Raw genomic sequence first — 20,821 nt, forward strand, 5'->3', positions numbered from 1 at the left:
GTGCTTTTCTTCTGGTTCTCTGAATCTAGATTATAATTGTAGCAATTTTGGAAGCAGAGAGCTCTTAGGAGCTAATAGGAGCTTTGTTTCATGCAGGAATTGTTCTGAAAATATAAGCCTTTATTACTCAGTGTTTATTACCTCACTTTTAGAAGTGCTTGTATCAACTTGAAGTTAGTTTGAGCCATCAAGAAATGTTTGCTCCAGGAAATTCTTGGCTATCTGTAAGTTTAAAAAAAACAAACATATCATTTGTTCCGATGTTATTTTTAACATTTATGAACATTATTTTTCCTTCTATAGGTCAAGGTGGGAAACTGGTTGATAGAGGAGATAATACTTATGGAGGAAAGTGGGTCATAAATCCTAGTGGTGGATTGATTTCAAAGGGACACCCACTTGGAGCTACAGGTAATAATACACACAGATTTTATAATTTTTCAGTCATTTTTGGCATAAGTGTGAATGATTTGGTCATGGATTTGAATGAATGATTGTATTCTCTGATTTTGGTAGCCAGTGTTTTAAATGATTATTTAGCCACGGTATCTTCGATTTTCATTAAGTGTAGTATAGTTCAATAATCTTGATTAATTGATGAGAATTTGAATTAGTTGAAACTCTAAATGCAACAATAGGCATTTTAAAATGTTTGATTATTTTAAAATTTGTGTACAATTTAACAAGATGTTTCTAGATCTGCTAGATAAGAATCATTTGAAATAAGCACGTTATTTATATATAGTTGCATATGTGGTTGGTGTTGCATAGAAATTTTTTTCTCTTGAGAGAACTGGACTAAAAGATATGAAATAAGAATTTTACTATGGCTCTACTGCTGACTGGCCATGTGACGCTTTTGATTAATTATCAATTAGTCAGATAGTCACTTTGAGTTTCCTTAATTGTAAAATGAAATTGTGCAAAGTGGTTTCTGAAATAACTTAGCACTAAAATTCTGAGATTTATTTTATGAAGACAGGTGAGTTTTGTATTTTTTCATAGTGTCTTATATATTAAGTAAAATTTTATAAATGATCACAAATTCCAAAATAGAGAAGTTAGAATTTATAGTGTATTTATTACAGCAATTAACTTTGGCTTGTTTCTGTTTATCACTCAAATTAGGTAAGTTTATAATCTAGTAGAGAAAATGGGTATACATAGATAGAGCATAAGAGAGAGATAGGTAGACAGGCACATACAGTTGCAGTATAATGTGCCACCTTGCTATTTGTTTTCTGTCCTGTCTGTTCTTTGGTTCTTTTCTGTCTTTCATAATATCTTTTATTAATGGGTATTTTTTAGTATTTTATTTTCTCTCTTCTATTGAATTATTTCGTTTTCTCTCTCTTTTTTTTTTTTTTAGTGTTTGCTCTAGGATTTACAACATCCGTCTTTAATTTACTGTAGTCTACCTTCAAATAATGTCATACGATTTCACTTATAATGTAAGGGATTTTTACAACAGCATATTTCCATGTACCCCCCTCCTATCCTTTGTGCTATTATTGTCATACACATACTTCTAAATATATTATTAACCCCATAATATACTATTATTATTGCTTTCAATAATTTAATGTCTTTAAAAGTAATCTTAAAATGAGGTGAACGAGAGTGATGTTACTGAGAGTGGCAGAATAACCACATCTGAAAATACTCTGTTATAAAATTACCAAGAACACTTGCAGAAATTGTCAAGATCAACTTTTTCAGAACTTTGGAAATTAACCAAAGGCTTACAACGATCTGGCGGAGCATTTATTAAAAACAAGTCAACAGCGTTATCCTGTAAGAACAGCAAGCTTTGTGGCATTTTTTACTTGCTCTGGTAACAGTCCTTTCTCCAGCTCTATGGTAGCCTTGAAAACCAACAGCCTGCAATCATGGTGAAAACTAGCATTTTACCCAGCACTGGAGGAGTCAAAATGGAGTTGGAGCTCTTTCAAAGCCCCATATTCAGAGACTTGTCCTTATTTGACCTGTCTGGAAGTTCCCTGGTAAACCAGTCTCAAAAAGCTTGTCTTTATGTAACCTGACAGAGAACTTGTCCAGTGTAAACAGTATTTTCCTCAGAGTCATTTGTCAAGAATAATCAGCAACAACTGTTTAACAGCATAGCTGCCTGAGATGCCGATAACAACTGGAGCAAACAACAAATTAACCAAAGAAAAAAGAAGCTTAAAAGAAGAAGCTGGTGAATGAAATGTCCATAGAAACTGAGGTAGCCCAAATATTGGATTTGCTAGACAAAGACTTTAAATCAGCTGTTTAAGTATGTTCAAAGAAGTAAAGGTATAAAAGTATACTTTCTTTTACTTCTTTATATATAGTAAAGAAGTAAAAGAAAGTATAATAATGTTTCACCAAACAGAGAGTATCAATTACTAGATAGAAATTATAGAAAAGAACCAAATAAATTCTGGCATTGAGAAGAAAAGTAACTGAAATGAAGAATTTACTAGAGTAGCTCAATACCAGATTTGAACAGGCAGAAGAAAAAAATTGGTGAACTTTAAGATAGGTCAATTGAGATTATTCAGTCTGCAAAACAGGAAAAAAAAAAAGAATGAAGAAAAATGAACAGAGCCTCAGAGACTTGTGGGACGTCAGCAAAGTGTAGCAACATATACATACTAATAGTCTCAGAAGGAGAGGAGAGGAAAAAAAGGGGCAACAAGAATATTTGAAGAAGTGAGGGCTGATAAACTCCTTAAACTTGAAGAAAAAACATGAATATACATATCCAAAAAACTTAACAAGTAGGAATACCTCAAAAAGACTCACACCTAGACACATAGTCAAACCATTGGAAGCAAAAGACAAAGAGAATATTGAAAGCAACAACAGAGAAGTGATTCATCATGTACAAAGGATCCCCAATAAGACTTCACCTCTGATTTATCTTCTGTAACCATTAAGGCAGTGTAATGAAAGAAGCTGCCAACCAAGAATTCTGTATTCAGTGAAACTACCTTTAAAAAATGAAGAAGTTAAGACATTCCTAGATTAAAAAAATTGAGAAAATTATCACAGACCTCCCCTATAAGAAATAATTTTAAAGAGAGTCATTCAGACTGAAATGAAAGAGCACTAGACAGTGAAATAGAGAGCACATGAAGAAAGAAAGAGCATTGGTAAATGTAACTACCTTGGTAAATATAAAAGACAATATAAGTGTATTTTTTTGTTTGTCACATTTCCCCCTCGCCTATCTGATCTAAAATACAACTATAAAGGGCAATAATCTGAGTTGCTTTATACAATGGATAGAGATATAATTTGTATGACAATAACACAAAGGAGGAAGGAGGGCAGAGAGTTATATAGGAGCAAATTTTTTGTGTATGCTATTGAAATTAAGTCAGTATTAATTTGAACTAGATTGCTATAAATTAAAATGTGAATTGTAATCCCTAGAGCAGCCACTAAGAGAATAACTAAAAAATACATAGTAAGAGAAATGACAAAGGAGTAAAATAGTACGTTAGAAAATACTATTTAACACAAAAGAAGGAAATAATGGAGAAATAGAGGGATTAAAAAAGACTAAAGTTCAAGAGAATGAGAAGGGAAGCCGCAGACTTAAAAGTAAACAATAAGAAAATGAGCAATCTGATTTAAAAATGGGCAAAAGATCCAAACAGACACCTGTCTAAATAAGATACACAGGGGCTTCCCTGGTGGTGCACTGGCTAAGAATCTGCCTGCCAATGCAGGGGACATGGGTTCAAGCCCTGGTCCTGGAAGATCCCACATGCCGTGGAGCAACTAAGCCCGTGTGCCACAACTACTGAGCCTGTGCTCTAGAGCCTGCACGCCACAACTACTGAGGCCCACGCGCCTAGAGCCTGTGCTCCGCAATGAGGGAAGCCACTGCAATGAGGAGCCCGTGCACCTCAAGGAAGAGTAGCCCCCGCTCGCTGCAACTAGAGAAAGCCCGTGCGCAGCAACAAAGACCCAACGCAGCCAAAGATAAATAAATAAAATAAAATATATAAAAAAAGAAGATATACAAATGGCAAATAAGCATATGAAAAGATCCTCAACATCATATGTCATTAAGGAATTGCAAATTAAAACAGCAATGAGATACTACTACATACCTATTCAAATCTCCAAAATCCAAAACAGCAACAACACCAAATGCTGGAAGATTCTTACAAAATGGAACATCCTCTTACCATAGGATCCAGCAGTTGTACTCCTTTGGCATTTAACCAAATGAGTTGAAAACTTATTTACACAAAAACCTACACGTGGATGTTTATAGCAGTTTTATTCATAATTGCCAAATCTCGGATGCAACCAAAATGTCTTTCGTTAGGTGAATGGATAAATAAACAGTGGTACATCCAGAAAATGGAATGCTATTCAGCCCTTCCCCAAAATTTAGTTATCAAGTGATGAAAAGGCATGGAGGAACCTTAAGTGCATATTGCTAAGTGAAAAAGCCACTCTGAAAAGGTTACGTACTATATGATTCCAACTATATGATATCCTAGAAAAGGCAAAACTATGGAGACAATAAAAAGATCAGCAGTTGGAGAAGGGAGGGTTGACTAGGTAGAGCACAAAGGATTTTTAGGGCAGTGAAACTGTTCTTTATGATGCTTTAATAGTGACTGTGTCATTTTACATTTGTCAGATGTATACAACACCAAGAGCAAACCCTAATGTAAACTATGGACTTTGGGTGATAATTATATGTCAATGTAGGTTCTTCAGTTGTAACAAATGATCCACTCTGGGGCAGGATGTTGATAGTGAGGGAAGCTATGCACGTAGTGGGGACAGGGAGAATATGGGAAATCTCTGTACTTTCTGCTAAATCTTGTTATGAACCTCAAACTGCCCTAAAAAGGAAAGTGTAAAAAAAGTTAATCTCTGTTAACATACATTTATGTTAGATGATAGATAATGGAAGACAGGAAAACAAAAGCAGTTTGGTTAATATATACAAATATATTTATGTCAAAGCAAGGAAGATAGTCCTGTTAAATTGTTAAAGTCCTTTTTCTGCTACTTGTCACTATTAAAGTCCTTATGTCTGCAACTCGTAGGTGGTGATAGCTGGTATTTGTAATTTCCTTCTTTCACTACCCATTCTATGCTGCTTTTGCCCTTAGTAAGTACCTCATTTGTAGTTTCTCATCTGGTGCAGTAAACTAAACCTTCATTCCTGAATAGTCTGTGCTGTTAGCAGTCCTGCTTCTTTGGGTTATTGTAGTAAACTAACTTTTATTACAAGACATGACAGTATTAAGAGGCACCCCATAGTACTTTTGGGTTCCAAGCTAATCCTTTTTGTCCTCATTAGATAGTAGCAACCCAATATTCCCATGATAATCAAGTCAGTCACCCCAGTCAATAAATCCCCTTCTTTGCCTATTAGTTCGGTGTCATGAAGAACCCTAAGTGTCCAGGTGGCAGTCTCTGCTTCCAGTTCAGTGTAACCACTGTTTTGTCTAAGACTTCTAAACCAGCAGAGCCCAAAGTTTCAGGAATGGCAAATAAAATGTTGCTAGTGGATCATTCAGGATAATAGTGAGAGGAACTGCTCCCTTTTCTATCCTTTGATCCTTTTTGCATCCTGGCTATGGAGAAACAGCATCATTGATTCAGAGCATGTTCCACATTTTGGAGGATATTTCCCCAGCCCTGCAAAGTGTTGCTGGCACCATTATTGAGTCTTCAAAAGGCTTTTATATTATTCTATCAGACCAACTGCTTCAGGGTGATAGAATACATGGTAAGCCCAGTGCATGCTGTAAGCAGGAGTCCATTCCTGCATTTCATTTATTTAGGCTGTTAAATGAGCTTCTTAATCAGAGAAATATTATGTGGAATACCATGTTGGCAAATCCACCCAGCACAAAGGTCAAGTATAAAACCCTAAGGAGTATAAAAATTAGAGGTGTCGGTGGAGAAGAGACGTTTAAGAATGTTGAGAAGAAATGGTCAGTTATCCAAGGGAGGAGAATGTTTCAGAAGTTAGAGGTCAGGCCAGAAAAGTTAGATGGATGAAGAGTGAAGAGTGTCCTTTGGATTTGGCTATTATCAAGTCATTGGCAACCTTGGAGCAATTTTAGTGAAATGTTTTGCACGGAAGCACATGGGAATTTGGAAAGAATTAGAAGTGAGAAAGTAGCAACAGCAGTGCAGTTAAACTGTTAGGAGCAGTGGCTGTGACTGGAAAGGGATACATAGAGGGTGTACCTCAATTGCAGGTATATGTTCTATATGAATGAAGTCATGGCTTTGATCTTAACCTCTTCACTCTTTTCGGCCTAGTCATTTTATCTGTAAAATAGGAATAAAATATAGTATCTACCTAATAGGGTTGTGCTGTGGATCAAATGAGTAAATATGTGAGTCCCCAAAAGAGAGAAAAAAAACAGTAATTGCTAGTATTCTCTTCCCACCATTCCTACAAAAGAAAGCCAAAATGGATCCAGTTAACTGTTGCTAGTAATAAAGCACTTGTTTGTATCTCAGTATGAAAAATAATTTATAACCATTTCAGGAAAAGAACATTGTTAATTTGTAAAGAAAATAATTTTCCTTCTAGTATGACAGCCTCAAGGCACCAATTTCACTATGTAAATATTGTGCCCAATACTACACAGACATTATTTTAATACTATGCTCTGCCTTTGGTAAATAGACTAACCCTTTTCCTTTATCCCTCAAAAGAATGAGGTCATACTTCAGTGTTGATTTTGTTGCTAATGGTATGTACAGAAGTCAGGGTGATAATAAATATTTCTATGGTATGGCCATTGAAGCCTTAAAGAGTTACAGTTTGCATTTGAGACAGTGATTTAAATTCTCCTCTCAGACAGCTTCCTCACTCTCATATAGGAAACTTCTGTTTTCTTCAGGAGATGAATGTTAGTTGTTGTTATTGACACATAACTTTTTTCTCCTCTGAAAGAACATGTTTTTATTATAATTGACTTGTTGGCCATTCCGAGATATTTTTGTTCTGTCATCCACTAAAACACTCAGAAATAATGATTTGTTGTAACAATATGATTTTTCATATCCATATTCTTTCTCAAAATTGAGGTATAATTTTCATAAAATAAAATGCACAGTTCTAGCAAAAACAGTTGTTTATAGCAGCATTATTCATAGTAGCCAAAAGGTGGAAACAACCCAGATGTCTGTCATCAACTGATGAATGGATAAACAATATGTGGTATATTCATACAGTGGTATATTCTTTGGCCATAAAAGAAATGAAGTAATGATACATGCTACAACATAGATGGACCTTGAAAACATTTTGCTAAGTGAAAGAAGGCAGTCACAAAAGACCTCATATTACATGATTCATTTATATGAAATGTCCAAAATAGGCAAATCTGTAGAAACAGAAAGCAGATTAGTAGTGGCCTAGGATTGGGAGAGATAGCTAAAGAGTATGGAATTTCTTTTTGAGGTAATGAATATGTTCTGAAATTGATTGTGGTGATGGTTGCACTTATCTCTGAATATACTAAAAACCATTGAATTGTAATCTTTAAATGGATGATTGGTTTAGACAATTGTGTACATCCATGTAACTACCAGCCAAATCAAGACATTAGAACATTTCCATCACCCCAGAAAGTTCCATTGTATCTATTTCCAGTAAATCCCCGACTCCCCTCAATCACCTCTCTCTAACTCTCCAACCCTGCCCCCCAACCAAGCTAAGACTTATTGACTTCTATCGTGGTAGATTAGTTTTGCTGATCTTTGAACTTCATATAAAAGGTACAATATAGTATGTATATGTACTCTTTTGTGTCTGGATTCTTTAACTCAGTAGAATGTAAGATTTATCAAAAATTTTCTTGTATCAGGAGTTCATTCTTTTTTATTGCTAAATAGTATTCTATTGTTTAAATATATCAGTTTGTTTACCCATCCTTCTGTTGATGGGCATTTGGGTTCTTTTCTGTTTAGGAGTATTATGAATAAGGATGCTATAAATATTTTTGTACAAGACTATTTGTGGACATACCTTTTGTGTTTTTCTTGGGTTAGTAACTCAGAGTGAAGTTGCTGAGTCATAGGGCAGCATATGTTTAACTTTATAAGAAACTGCCAAATAGTGCTCCAAAGGGTTGTCATATGCTTTTTAATATTATAGCTGGATGACAAATTTTAACATTTTTTTTTTTTTTAGAAATTCACGTTCTTTTTTATTTATTTATTTATGACTGTGTTGGGTCTTCGTTTCTGTGCAAGGGCTTTCTCTAGTTGCGGCAAGCGGGGGCCTCTCACCATCGCGGCCTCTCTTGTTGGGAGCACAGGCTCCAGACGCGCAGGCTCAGTAATTGTGGCTCACGGGCCCAGTTGCTCCGTGGCATGTGGGATCTTCCCAGACCAGGGCTCGAACCCGTGTCCCCTCCATTGGCAGGCAGATTCTCAACCACTGCGCCACCAGGGAAACCCTAACATTTTTTAAATTAGTTTTTAGTGGAGTGTAGTTGACTTACAGTGTTGTGTTAGTTTCTGCTGTACAGCAAAGTGAGTCAGTTATACATATACATATATCCACTCTTTTTTAGATTCTTTTTCCACATAGGTCATCACAGAGTATTGAGTAGAGTTCCCTGTGCTGGACAAATTTTAACATCTAACAAGTATTTGTCTTTCTCCTTAGGTTTAGTTCTATTCCTCAGAGTCAACCCCTTTTAAAATTTCTTTTGTATTTTTCCAAAAATTGTTATGCTTATACAAATACATATGTATATGTGTATTTATAGTCTTTCTGAATGTATGTTTGTATATGTGTATATTTATCACATTATAGACTGCTTTTTTACTTACATCTTAAAATTTTTTCTATATTATCACTTATAGCTAGTCTTTATTCTTTTTAATGCCTGCATAGTATTCTGATTATAAGAAATTTACCTAGTGATTCACATATGGGTAGACATATAGGTCATGTCAAGTTTGTTATTACAAACAATGTTGCACTAGCCATCCTGTGTCTTTGCATACTTTTTCAAGTATACCCATAGGATAAATTCCAAACAGTGGACTTGTCAGAGGATAGTACGTATTTTAAAATGGATGGATATTGCCCCATTTTCTTCAAAAAGATTATACCAATGCACATTCCCAACAGTGTATGAGAGTACTTTTTTTTCTACAACCTTGTCAACGTTGGATTTTTAAAAATCAAATGTAAACAATTTTGCCAATCTTGACAGGTCATCCAGTTCTTTCCCCTGGGCACTAAAAAACTAACCTAAAACACCCAGGAAGGTAGAATTTGCCCAATTTTTAAATACTTCAAAGAAAGACTCGTACCTTCTGCAGTATTCTTTGAAAACTCTTTTCAGTATTTGAGTCTACACTGTTGGTAACATTTTCCTCTTATCAGTATTTGAGGGATAGTGTTTAGTGGTGGTGTAGCATTTTGGGAGGAAAATTTATAAATCTTGATGACTTTATTGGTAGTCTGCATAAAATGAGGAATTACTGAAGAGTAAATGTTTACTTGCTACACACTGAGGATTTGGATATATTTCAAGTAAATTTGACACGTGGCCATTAGCTGTAGCCCAAGAAAGAATTCAGACTCCTGGAAAATATATCAGAATGACAGCTCAGAGTTGTTTAAATATTTTTGCCCTAGTTACTTGGATAACAAACTGCAATAGGATTCTAAGAAAATCAGAAAACAGTCAAGTAAGTGTTTCCAAAACATGTTAAGGTGGGGTGGGGAGGGTTTAAGGTTCTCTTCTACCAATGGTATTCTTTTAATTGTATGATATTGCTACTTTGGTGGGAACTCAGCATTGGAGAATTAGCTTTAAAATTAACTTTCCATGATACTGGTTTCTGATTTTAACTTGTTAAGGTCTGGGTTAGAAAAAGCTTCTAACTTCCATAATGGCACTTATAATAGAAGAAAAAGAGGTTTATGCATTTGAATTGAATGGTCTTTTGTTCATTGTCAGTTTAAAAACATGAATTCCTTTTGGATTTTCCAATTAGAAAAATCACAATAAACCTTAGGGTTATTTTTTTTTGGTTTACTTTGCAATTGTCATACGACAAAAAGCAAATTAGTGTCCAAATAATAGTATCATATCTTATTCCAGTTTTTAAAGTACTTTCACATATATTGTTCAACACATTGAACGTTTGTTTAAAATGAATAAGTAAAATTTGACTTTAGCTCATTTTTAGCCATCTCTGATTTATGAAAATGCATATTAGTGTCTGGGATCTACTGAAAGGGCATGAAAGTGCTTTTGAGATAAAACCCCTAATAAGGGATTGTTGCTTTGAAGCTGAAAGTTGGTTATTTAGTTTGGCCTTTTATATCAATTCAGCCTAGCATTTAGTGCCTTTCCAACGAGGCTTCAACCTCGTTTTCTGTCCTGATCTTCCATTTTTCAATCTGTGAAAGTTCAATAAATGCTTATTGTATGTCCAAATTATCATTAGGTGCTGTAGGTAACTGGTATTCAAATATGGTGTCTACTGATGGACTGATTCAGAATCCCCTGTGGCTTTAAAAAATATGTATTCCTGCCCTTCCATTAGAAATTCTGATTCCTAAGCCTGGTTGATCCTAACAGCTTATGTGTTTATAAAGTTCCCCCAAGAGCTTTTCATACACAACCAGGTTTGGGAACTAGGGCTAGGGTACACAAGGTAACCACTGCCCTAAGGAAACATACAAGAGGCAGATAATGTAATACAAATGATTAGAATCCAAGGCAGAATATAGGTGCCTTAGGCAAAGCACAAACCAGAACTATGAAGAAAGGAAAAAGGGAAAGGAGAATGGGAGGGGTGATGATTTACTAAATACCCACCACATGTCAGATTCTTTGCTAGCATTTATATCTAGTTGGGTTTTGGGGGAGGAGATGTAGAAAGAGGAAGCATATTTAAACTAAACTGGACTGTTTGCTTTTTTCAGATGTGTTTAATTCCTTCTCACCTCTACAAACTCTGGCTTTGCTGTTTTCTCAATAATAGCAACAGCCAACACGTATACAGCACTAATTTCTAGGCACTGTTCTAAGTATTCTTCATGTACAAATGCATTTAATTCTCACATCTATTTTTTTTATATTTTATAAAAGAGGAACGTAGAGGCACAGAGTAACTTGCCCAAAGTCACCAAGGTAGAAAGTAGCAAAACTAGGATTCAAACCCAGGCAGCGTATTTTAGGGTCCAGGCTCTTAACCACTACACGCTACTTCAGTGCCCTTTTCCTCAGTGGAAATGCCCATTTTCAAGGTCGATCTCAAGTGTTATCTATCTTATGAAGCTTTTCCTGATTTCTTGATCCTTTCCATAGATTAATCTTTCCCTTTTCTGAACTCTTGCTATACTTTCTCAGTACTTCTCTTTTGACATATATGCGTGTAGTGCATATTATAATTATTTATGGCCTTTTAAAAAATTTCCTTTGTTTGACTAAGAGCCTGTGAGTGCAGGATCCATATTTCATTTGTCTCTGTACCCTGAACAGTGCCCAATACAAGACGTTGCACATCTAAAGAGGGTTGAATAAATTATTTCTCCTTTAATATCTGAAGGGTGGTATGGGGCAGAGGGGATAAACTTGTTTAGTGTGAGAAGACTTAGGATCATTGGGAAGAATTCATGGGAAGGTAGATTTTGGGCTGTGGCAGGAAAGAAACTTTGTTAATTGTGGTAAAAGACACATAACATAAAATTTACCATCTTAACCATTGTAAGTGTACAGGTCAGTGGTATTAAGTACATCTACATTGTTGTGTCACTGTAACCACCATCCATCCATAGAACTCTTTTCAGGTTGCAAAACTGAAGCTCTGTATCCATTAAACAAAAATTTCCCATTCTCTTCTCCCCTCACCCCTGGCAACCACCATCCTACCATCTGTCTACATGATTTTGACTACTCTAAGTACCTCACATAAGTAGAATTGTGCAATTTTTGTTCAGGAAAGAACTTTTTAACATGGCATTTCAAAAATGGAATAGATTGCCTCCTGAGAGCATATATTTCCTGTCACAGAGGCTGTGCATGAGAAATACAAGTTAACAACTTGATGGGAATGTTGTAAGGGGAATTGCCCATCTGTTAGGGCCTTAGATTTGACACACTGTTAGATCCTTCCTAATTCTAAGATGCTCTAATATCCCAAAGGGATGTAATTATGTCTCCTCCTGAATTCACATAGTTCTTAATATTTTTAATGGTACATGTATTATTCTATTGTGTGACTTTTTTTTTTTTTTACATGTTTCAGTACCTTTAAAGGTATTATAAACTTGGGTTTTAAGGAGTTGGGTGAAAATGAAATGAGAGTAAATGGAATTTTAGCCAGAGGACCTAGCATACTCAAACCATGGCCTGGCTCTTCTTGTACTCTATAAGGGGTCACCAAAAGAAGTACATTCTAGGATGATGACTGACGAAACCTAAATCCAATACTGACTCTAAAAAGTCAGTAAGTCAGTAAGGCCTAAATAACGTTTTACCAAAGTATCTATTTCATCTCTCATCATATCCTAGAGGTCACCTGTCCTCATTCCCGTTGCCCAGAATTTTGCACATTTATCACTGTGTTGTGAGGGGAGGTAAGTTTTATCATTAGACTCTAATGAACACTATTCAGTGCCAGGAGAAATGGAGCCTAAGAGAGAATGTTTACTTTTGATACCTATTGCCAGGTAGAGATAGCTAGGAGCAGGCCCTGGCTTTTATTGCTCCTGACAAGAAAAAGGAAGACAGAGAAGGAATATCGTGCCTATATATCCCATATTTTATTTTCTTATTTTAACAGCTCTTTTGAGGTAAAATCAACATATAATCAGCTGCACATATTTATTTATTATCTTTTTAATAGATCTTTATTGGAGTACAGTTGCTTAACAATACTGTGTCAGTTTCTGCTGCACAAGAAAGTGAATCAGCCATATGCATACACATGTCCCCATATCCCCTTCCTCTTGAACCTCCCTCCCATCCTCCCTGTCCCACCCCTCTAGGTCATCGCAAAGCACCAAGCTGATCTCCCTGTACTATGCTGCTGCTTCCCACCAGCTATCTATTTTACGTTCGGTAGTGTATATATGTCGATGCTACTCTCACTTTGCCCCAGCTTCCCCCTGCCACCCCAAGTCCTCAAGTCCATTCACTATGTCTACCTCTTTATTCCTGCCCTGCAACTAGATTCATCAGTACCTTTTTTTTTTTTTAGATTCCATATATATGCGTTAGCATTTGGTATTTGTTTATCTCTTTCTGACTTAACTTCACTCTGTATGACAGATTCTAGGTCCATCCACCTCACTGCAAATAATTCAATTTCATTTCTTTTTATGGCTGAGTAATATTCCATTGTATAGATGTGCCACATCTTCTTTATCCATTCTTCTGTCGCTGGACATTTAGGTTGGCTCCATGTCCTGGCTATTGTAAATAGTGCTGCAATGAACATTGTGGTACATGTCTCTTTTTGAATTGTGGTTTTCTCAGGGTATATGCCCAGTAGTGGGATTGCTGGGTCATATGGTAGTTCTATTTTTAGTTTTTTAAGGAACCTCCATACTGTTTTCCATAGTGGTTGTATCAATTTACATTCCCACCAACAGTGCAGGAGGGTTCCCTTTTCACCACACCCTTTCCAGCATTTATTATTTCTAGATTTTTTGATAATGGCCATTCTGACCGGCATGAGGTGATACCTCATCGTAGTTTTGATTTGAATTTCTCTAATAATTAGTGATGCTGAGTATCTTTTCATGTGCCTCTTGGACATCTGTATGTCTTCCTTGGTGAAATGTCTATTTAGGTCTTCTGCCCATTTTTTAACTGGATATTTGTATTTTTTGATATTGAGCTGCATGAGCTGTTCATATATTTTGGAGATTAATCCTTTGTCAGTCGCTTCATTTGCAAATATTTTCTCCCATTCTGAGGGTTGTCTTTTTGTCTTGTTTATAGTTTCCTTTGCTGTGCAAAAGCTTTAAAGTTTAATTAAGTCCCATTTGTTTATTTTTGTCTTTATTTCCTTTACTCTAGGAGGTGGGTCAAAAAAGATCTTGCTGTGGTTTATGTCAAAGAGTGTTTTTCCTATGTTTTCCTCTAAGAGTTTATAGTGTCTGGTCTTACATTTAAGTCTTTAATCCATTTTGAGTTTATTTTTGTGTATGGTGTTAGGTAGTGTTCTAATTTCATTCTTTTACATGTAGCTCTCCAGTTTTCCCAGCACCACTTATTGAAGAGGCTGTCTTTTCTCTATTGTATGTACTTGCCTCCTTTGTCGTAAATTAGGTGCCCATATGTGCGTGGGTTTATCTCTGGGCATTCCATCCTGTACCATTGATCTATATTTCTGTTTTTGTGCTAGTACTATACTGTCTTGATTACTGTAGCTTTGTGGTATAGTTTGAAGTCGGGGAGCCTGATTCCTCCAACTCCGTTTTTCTTTCTCAAGATTTCTTTGGCTACCGGGGTCTTTTCTGTCTCCATACAAATTGTAAAATTTTTTGTTCTAATTCTGTGAAGAATGCCATTGGTAGTTTGATAGGGATTGCATTGAATCTGTAGATTGCTTTGGGTAGTATAGTCATTTTCACAATATTCATTCTTCTAATCCAAGAACATGGTATATTTCTCCATCTGTTTATGTCATCTTTGATTTCTTTCATCAGTGTTTTATAGTTTTCTGAGTACAAGTCTTTCACCTCCTTAGGCAGGTTCATTCCTAGGTATTTTATTCCTTTTGCTGTAATGGTAAATGGGAGGGTTTCCTTAATTTCTCTTTCTGATTTTTCATTGTTGGTGTATAGGAATGCCAGAGATTTCTGCACATTAATTTTGTATCCTGCAACCTTACCAAATTCATTGATTAGTTCTAGTAGTTTTCTGGTGGCATCTTTAGGATTCTTTACGTATAGTATCATGTCATCGGCAAACAGTGACAGTTTTACTTCTTCTTTTCCAATTTGTATTCCTTTTATTTCTTTTTCTTCTCTGATTGCTGTGGCTAGGATTTCCAAAACTATGTTGAACAAGAGTGGCGAGAGTGGACATCCTTGTCTTATTCCTGATCTTAGTGGAAAAGATCTCAGTTTTTCACCATTGAGTATGATGCTTGCTGTGGGTTTGTCATATATGACCTTTATTATGTTGAGGTAGGTTCCTTCTATGCCCACTTTCTGGAGAGTTTTTATCATAAATGGGTGTTGAATTTTGTCAAAAGCTTTTTCTGCATCTATTTAGATGGTCATATGGTTTTTATTCCTTTATTTGTTAATGTGGTGTATCACATTGATTGATTTGCGTATATTGAAGAATCCTTGCTTCCCTGGGATAAATCCCACTTGATCATGATGTATGATCCTTTGGAATGCTGTTGGATTCTGTTTGCTAGTATTTTGTTGAGGATTTTTGCATCTATGTTCATCAGTGATATTGGCCTGTAGTTTTCTTTCTTTGTGACATCTTTGTCTGGTTTTGGTATCAGGGTGATGGTGGCTTCGTAGAATGAATTTGGGAGTGTTTCTCCCTCTGCAATATTTTGGAAGAGTTTGAGAAGGATCGGTGTTAGCTCTTCTCTAAATGTTTGATAGAATTTACCTGTGAAACCATCTGGCCCTGGACTTTTGTTTGTTGGAAGATTTTTAATTACGGTTTCAATTTCATTACTTGTGATAGGTCTGTTTATATTTTCTAATTCTTGCTGGTTCCTGGTTCAGTCTTGGAAAATTGTAGCTTTCCAAGAATTTGTCCATTTCTTCATGGTTGTCCATTTTATTGGCATATAGTTGTTTGTAGTAGTCTCTTACAATCCCTTGTATTTCTGCGGTGTCAGTTGTGATTTCTCCTTCATTTCTAATTTTATTGATTTGTCTCCTCTCCTTTTTTTTCTTGATGAGTCTGGCTAAGGTTTATCAATTTTGTTTATCTTCTCAAAGATAAACAGAAAAAGCACCAGCTTTTAGTTTTATTGATCTTTGCTAATGTTTTCTTCGTTTCTATTTCATTTATTTCTGCTCTGATCTTTATGATTTCTTTCCTTCTCCTGACTTTGGGTTTTCTTTCTTCTTCTTTCTCTAGTTGTTTTAAGTGTAGGGTTAGATTGTTTATTTGAGATTTTTCTTGTTTCCTGAGGTGAGATTGAATTGCTATAAACTTCCCTCTTAGAACTGCTTTTGCTGCGTCCCATAGGTTTTGGGTCATTGTGTTTTTGTTGTCATTTGTTTTTATGTATTTTTTATTTCTTCTTTGATTTCTTCAGTGATCTCTTGGTTATTTAGTAGTGCACTGTTTAGCCACCATGTATTTGTGTTTTTTACAGTTTTTTTTCCTGTAATTGATTTCCAATTTCATAGTGCTGTGGTCAGAAAAGATGCTTGATACAATTTCAATTACCTTAAATTTTCCGAGGATTGATTTGTGACCCAAGATGTGATTAATCTGGAGAATGTTCCATGTGCACTTTATTTTTTTTTTTTTTTTTTTTTTTTTACATTTTATTTTATTTTATTTATTTTATTTTTTTGGCCACGTTGGGTCTTCATTGTGGCACGCAGGCTTTCTCTAGTTGCGGCGAGCGGGAGCTACTCTTCATTGCAGTGTACGGGTTTCTCATTGCAGTGGCTTCTCTTGTTGTGGAGCACGGGCTCTAGGCGCACGGGCTTCAGTAGTTGTGGCTTGCGGGCTCAGTAGTTGTGGCCCACGGGCTTAGCTTCTCCGCAGCATGTGGGATCTATCTTGGAGAATGTTCCATGTGCACTTTAGAAGAAAGTGTATTCTGCCACTTTTGGGTGGAATGTTCTATAAATATCAATTAAATCTGTCTGGTCTATCGTGTCATTTAAAGCTTGTGTTTCCTTATTTATTTTCATTTTGGATGATCTGTCCATTGGTGCAAGTGGGGTGTTAAAGACTCCTACTATGATTGTGTTACTATCGATTTCCCCTTTTATGGCTGTTAGCATTTGCCTTATGTATTGAGGTACTCCTATGTTGGGTGCATAAACGTTTATAATTGTTATATCTTCTTCTTGGATTGATCCTTTGATCATTATGTGGTGTCCCTACTTATCTCTTGTAACAGTCTTTATTTTAAAGTCTATTTCATCTGATAGGAGTATTGCTACTTCCACTTTCTTTTGATTTCCATTTGCGTAGAATATGTTTTTCCATCCCTTCACTTTCAGTCTGTATGTGTCCCTAGGTCTGAAGTGGGTCTCTTGTAGACAGCATATATATGGGTCTTGTTTTTGTATGCATTCAGCCAGTCTGTGTCTTTTGGTTGGGGCATTTAATCCATTTACATTCAAGGTTATTATCTATATGTATGTTCCTATTACCATTTTCTTAATTGTTTTGGGTTTGTTTTTGTGGGTCTTTTTCTTCTCTTGTATTTCCAGCCTAGAGAAGTTCCTTTAGCATTTGTTGTAAAGCTGGTTTGGTGGTGCTGAATTCTCTTAGCATTTGCTTGTCTGAAAAGCTTTTGACTTCTCCATCGAATCTGAATGAGATCCTTGCTGGGTAGAGTAATCTTGGTTGTAGGTTTTTCTCTTTTATCACTTTAGGTATATCCTGCCACTCCCTTCTGGCCTGCAGAGTTTCCGCTGAAAAATCAGCTGTTATTAACCTTATGGGGATTCCTTTGTATGTTATTTTTTTGTTTTTCCCTTGCCGCTTTTAATATTTTTTCTTTGAATGTAATTTTTGTTAGTTTGATTAATAGGTGTCTTGGTGTATTTTTCCTAGGGTTTATCCTGTATGGGACTCTCTGTGCTTCCTGGACTTGGGTGACTGTTTCCTCTCCCATGTTAGGGAAGTTTTCGACTATAATCTCTTCAAATATTTTCTCTTTCTTTTTCTCTTCTTCTTCTGGGACCCCTATAATTCGAATGTTGGTGCATTTAATGTTGTCCCAGAGGTCTCTGAGACTGTCCTCAGTTCTTTTCATTCTTTTTTTCTTTATTCTGCTCCTCAGCAGTTACTTCCAGCATTTTGTCTTCCAGCTCACTTACCCTTTCTTCTGCCTCAGTTATTCTGTTATTGATTCCTTCTAGTATTTTTCATTTCAGTTATTGTGTTGTTCATCTCTGTTTGTTTGTTCTTTAGTTCTTCTAGATCTTTGTTAAACATCTCTTGTATTTTCTCAGTCTGTGCCTCCATTCTGTTTCCAAGATTCTGGATCATCTTTACTATCATTACTCTGAGTTCTTTTTCAGGTAGGTTGCCTATTTCCTCTTCATTTATTTGGTCTTGTAGGTTTTTACCTTGCTCATTCATCTGTGCCATATTTTTTTGCCATCTCATTTTTTTTTTTTTTTAATGAGTGGGATTGTGTTCCTGTCTTAATGGTTGTTTTGCTTGAGGCGTCCGACACTGGAGTTTGTAGGCTGTTGGGTAGAGCTGGGTCTTGGTGCTGAGATGAGGAACTCCATGAGACCTCACTCTGATGAATATTCCCTGGGGTCTGAGGTTCTCTGTTAGTCCAGTGGTTCGGATTCAGAGCTCCCACCGGAAGAGCTTCGGCCCGACCCCTGGCTTGTGAACCAAGATCCTGCAAGCCACGTGGGGTGGCAAAAAAAAAAAGAACAATAACAAAGTAAAAAATAAAATTAGATTAGGAAGCTAACAAGTATGTTAGAAAGAATATAAAAATAAAAAATATAGATGAATCAACAACCGGAAGGTATATCAGTACCCAATAGTAAAAAAGAGGAGGAGGGAAAAGAAAAGAATAAAAGGGGGGGAAAGGCATTGGCTGTGGAGGGCGGGGCCTAAGCAAGGGTGAGGTTTGGGCAGTGGGCAGGACCTATGCTTAGGACCCAGAGGGCTGGAAAGGCCCTGGGGAATGTGGGGGGTGGGGCTTAGGCTCAAGGAACAGAAGGGGTCCAGGCGTGTCCCCCACCCCTGGTCTCAGAGGGTAGGGGACCTCAGCTGGGAGCCCAACAGGCTTCCTGGGTTCGAGTGGGTGGGGCGTTTGCCCCTTGGGTCTGGGAAGGGCCCTCCCGCCTGCCTCTCCTTATCTCCCTGGCCTCCTTCCTATGCTCCCAAGGACCCACACAGCCTGGAGGGGGCTTTGGAGGGCAGGGGACCAGCCTGGGAGCTCAGCAGGCTCCCCGGGCCCCAGTGGGCAGGGCAATCATCCTCTGCTCCTCTCCCCATTCTCCCGGATGACTCCTCCCACCTGCCTCTCCTGATCTTCCCAGCCTCAGGGTCACTGATCCTGTCTGGCCTCCAGTTCTCCCCACTCAGTCCGCCTACATCCTACCAGTTCACTTTGGGGTTCCTCCCGTCTCCTTGGGCATCAGAGTCCCCCACCAGCAGCTGGCAGGTGCCCTAGTTGTGGGGAGACACTAACTCCGCGTCTTCCCACACTGCCATCTTCAACTGCACATATTTAAAATGTACAATTTAATAAGTTTGACATATATATCCACCTGTTAAACCATCACCATAGTCAAGATAGTGAACATGTCCATCAACCCCAAAAGTTTTGTCATATATACATCTTTGTAATCCCTCCCTCCAACTATTTCCCACCCCGCATCCCAAAGCAGTGTTTTCTGTCACTATAGATTAATTTGCATTTTCTAGAGTTTTGTATAAATGGAATTCTACAGTATGTTATTTTTCTTTTTGTCTGCCTGAGATTTGTCCATATTTTTGCATGTATCGATAGTTCATTCCTTTTTATTGCTGAGTAGTATTCCACTGTATGGATATATCATGTTTATTGTTGATGGACATTTGGGTTGTTTCTAGTTTTTGGCTATTACAAATAAAGCTACTGTGAACATTCATGTGTAAATCTTTGTATAAACACAGATTATATTTTCTCTTGTGTAAATACTTAGGAGTGGAATGACTGGATCATATGCCAGGTGTAGGTTTAACTTCTAAGAAACTGTCAAACTGAGGACTTCCCTGGTGGTCCAGTGGGTAAGACTCCATGCTATCAATGCAGGGGGCCCGGGTTCGATCCCTGGTCGGAGAACTAGATCCTGCATGCATGCCCCAACTAAGAAGTCCACATGCTGCAACTAAAGGATCCCGCATGCTGCAACTAAGACCCGGCGCAGCCAAAATAAGTAAATTAATTTAAAAAGACAACAAAATAAGAAACTGTCAAACTGATTTCCAAAGTGGTCATACTGTTTCACCTTCCCACCAGCAGTGTATGAGAGTTCTAGTTCTTCCACATCCTCGTCAGCACTTGGTATGGTCAGCTTTTTAAATTTTAGCCATTCTAATCAGTATGTAGTGGCATCTTCTTGTGGTTTTAATTTGCATTTTCCTACTGGCTAATGATGTTAAACAGTTTTTTATGTGCTTATTTGTCATCTGTATATCTTTTTCGATGAGTTTTGAGAGTTCTTTATATATCCTGTATACAAGTTCTTTACCAAATATATGCTTTGCAAAGATTTTCTCCCAGTCTGTGACTTTCCTTTTCATTCTCTTACTAGTGTCTTTTAAAGAGCAGAAGTTTTTAATTATGGTTAAGTCCTGTCTAAGACATCTTTGTCTAACCCTGGGTCACAAAGATCTTTTCCTATGTTTTCTCCTAGATGTTTTATACTTTAATAAGCCTTACATTTAGATCTGTGACCCATTTTGAATTAATTTTTATGTATGGCACAAAGTATGGATCCAAGTCCATTTTTTACATATGGATTTCCTGTTGTTGGAGTGCCACTTATTTATCTATGCTTTGTCCACTGCACTGCCTTTATCAAAAATCAGTTGTTCATAAATATGTGGGCATTATTTGTGGTCTGTCTTTTCTGTCCAGTTAATCTATGTGTCTGTCTTTACAT

General features: G+C 36.8%; 1 protein-coding gene across 1 annotated transcript in view; it reads left to right on the plus strand.

The window, feature by feature from the left end:
* SCP2 (sterol carrier protein 2) overlaps positions 1 to 20,821 on the plus strand; it is a 149,219-nt gene that overhangs the window by 69,401 nt on the left and 58,997 nt on the right. The window contains exon 11 of the mRNA XM_059922632.1: positions 304 to 411. Coding sequence (XP_059778615.1) covers positions 304 to 411 — 108 coding nt within the window. The remainder of the gene's footprint in view (positions 1 to 303; positions 412 to 20,821) is intronic.

The sequence above is a fragment of the Balaenoptera ricei genome, chromosome 1 (assembly GCF_028023285.1).
Source record: "Balaenoptera ricei isolate mBalRic1 chromosome 1, mBalRic1.hap2, whole genome shotgun sequence".
NCBI lineage: Eukaryota > Metazoa > Chordata > Mammalia > Artiodactyla > Balaenopteridae > Balaenoptera > Balaenoptera ricei.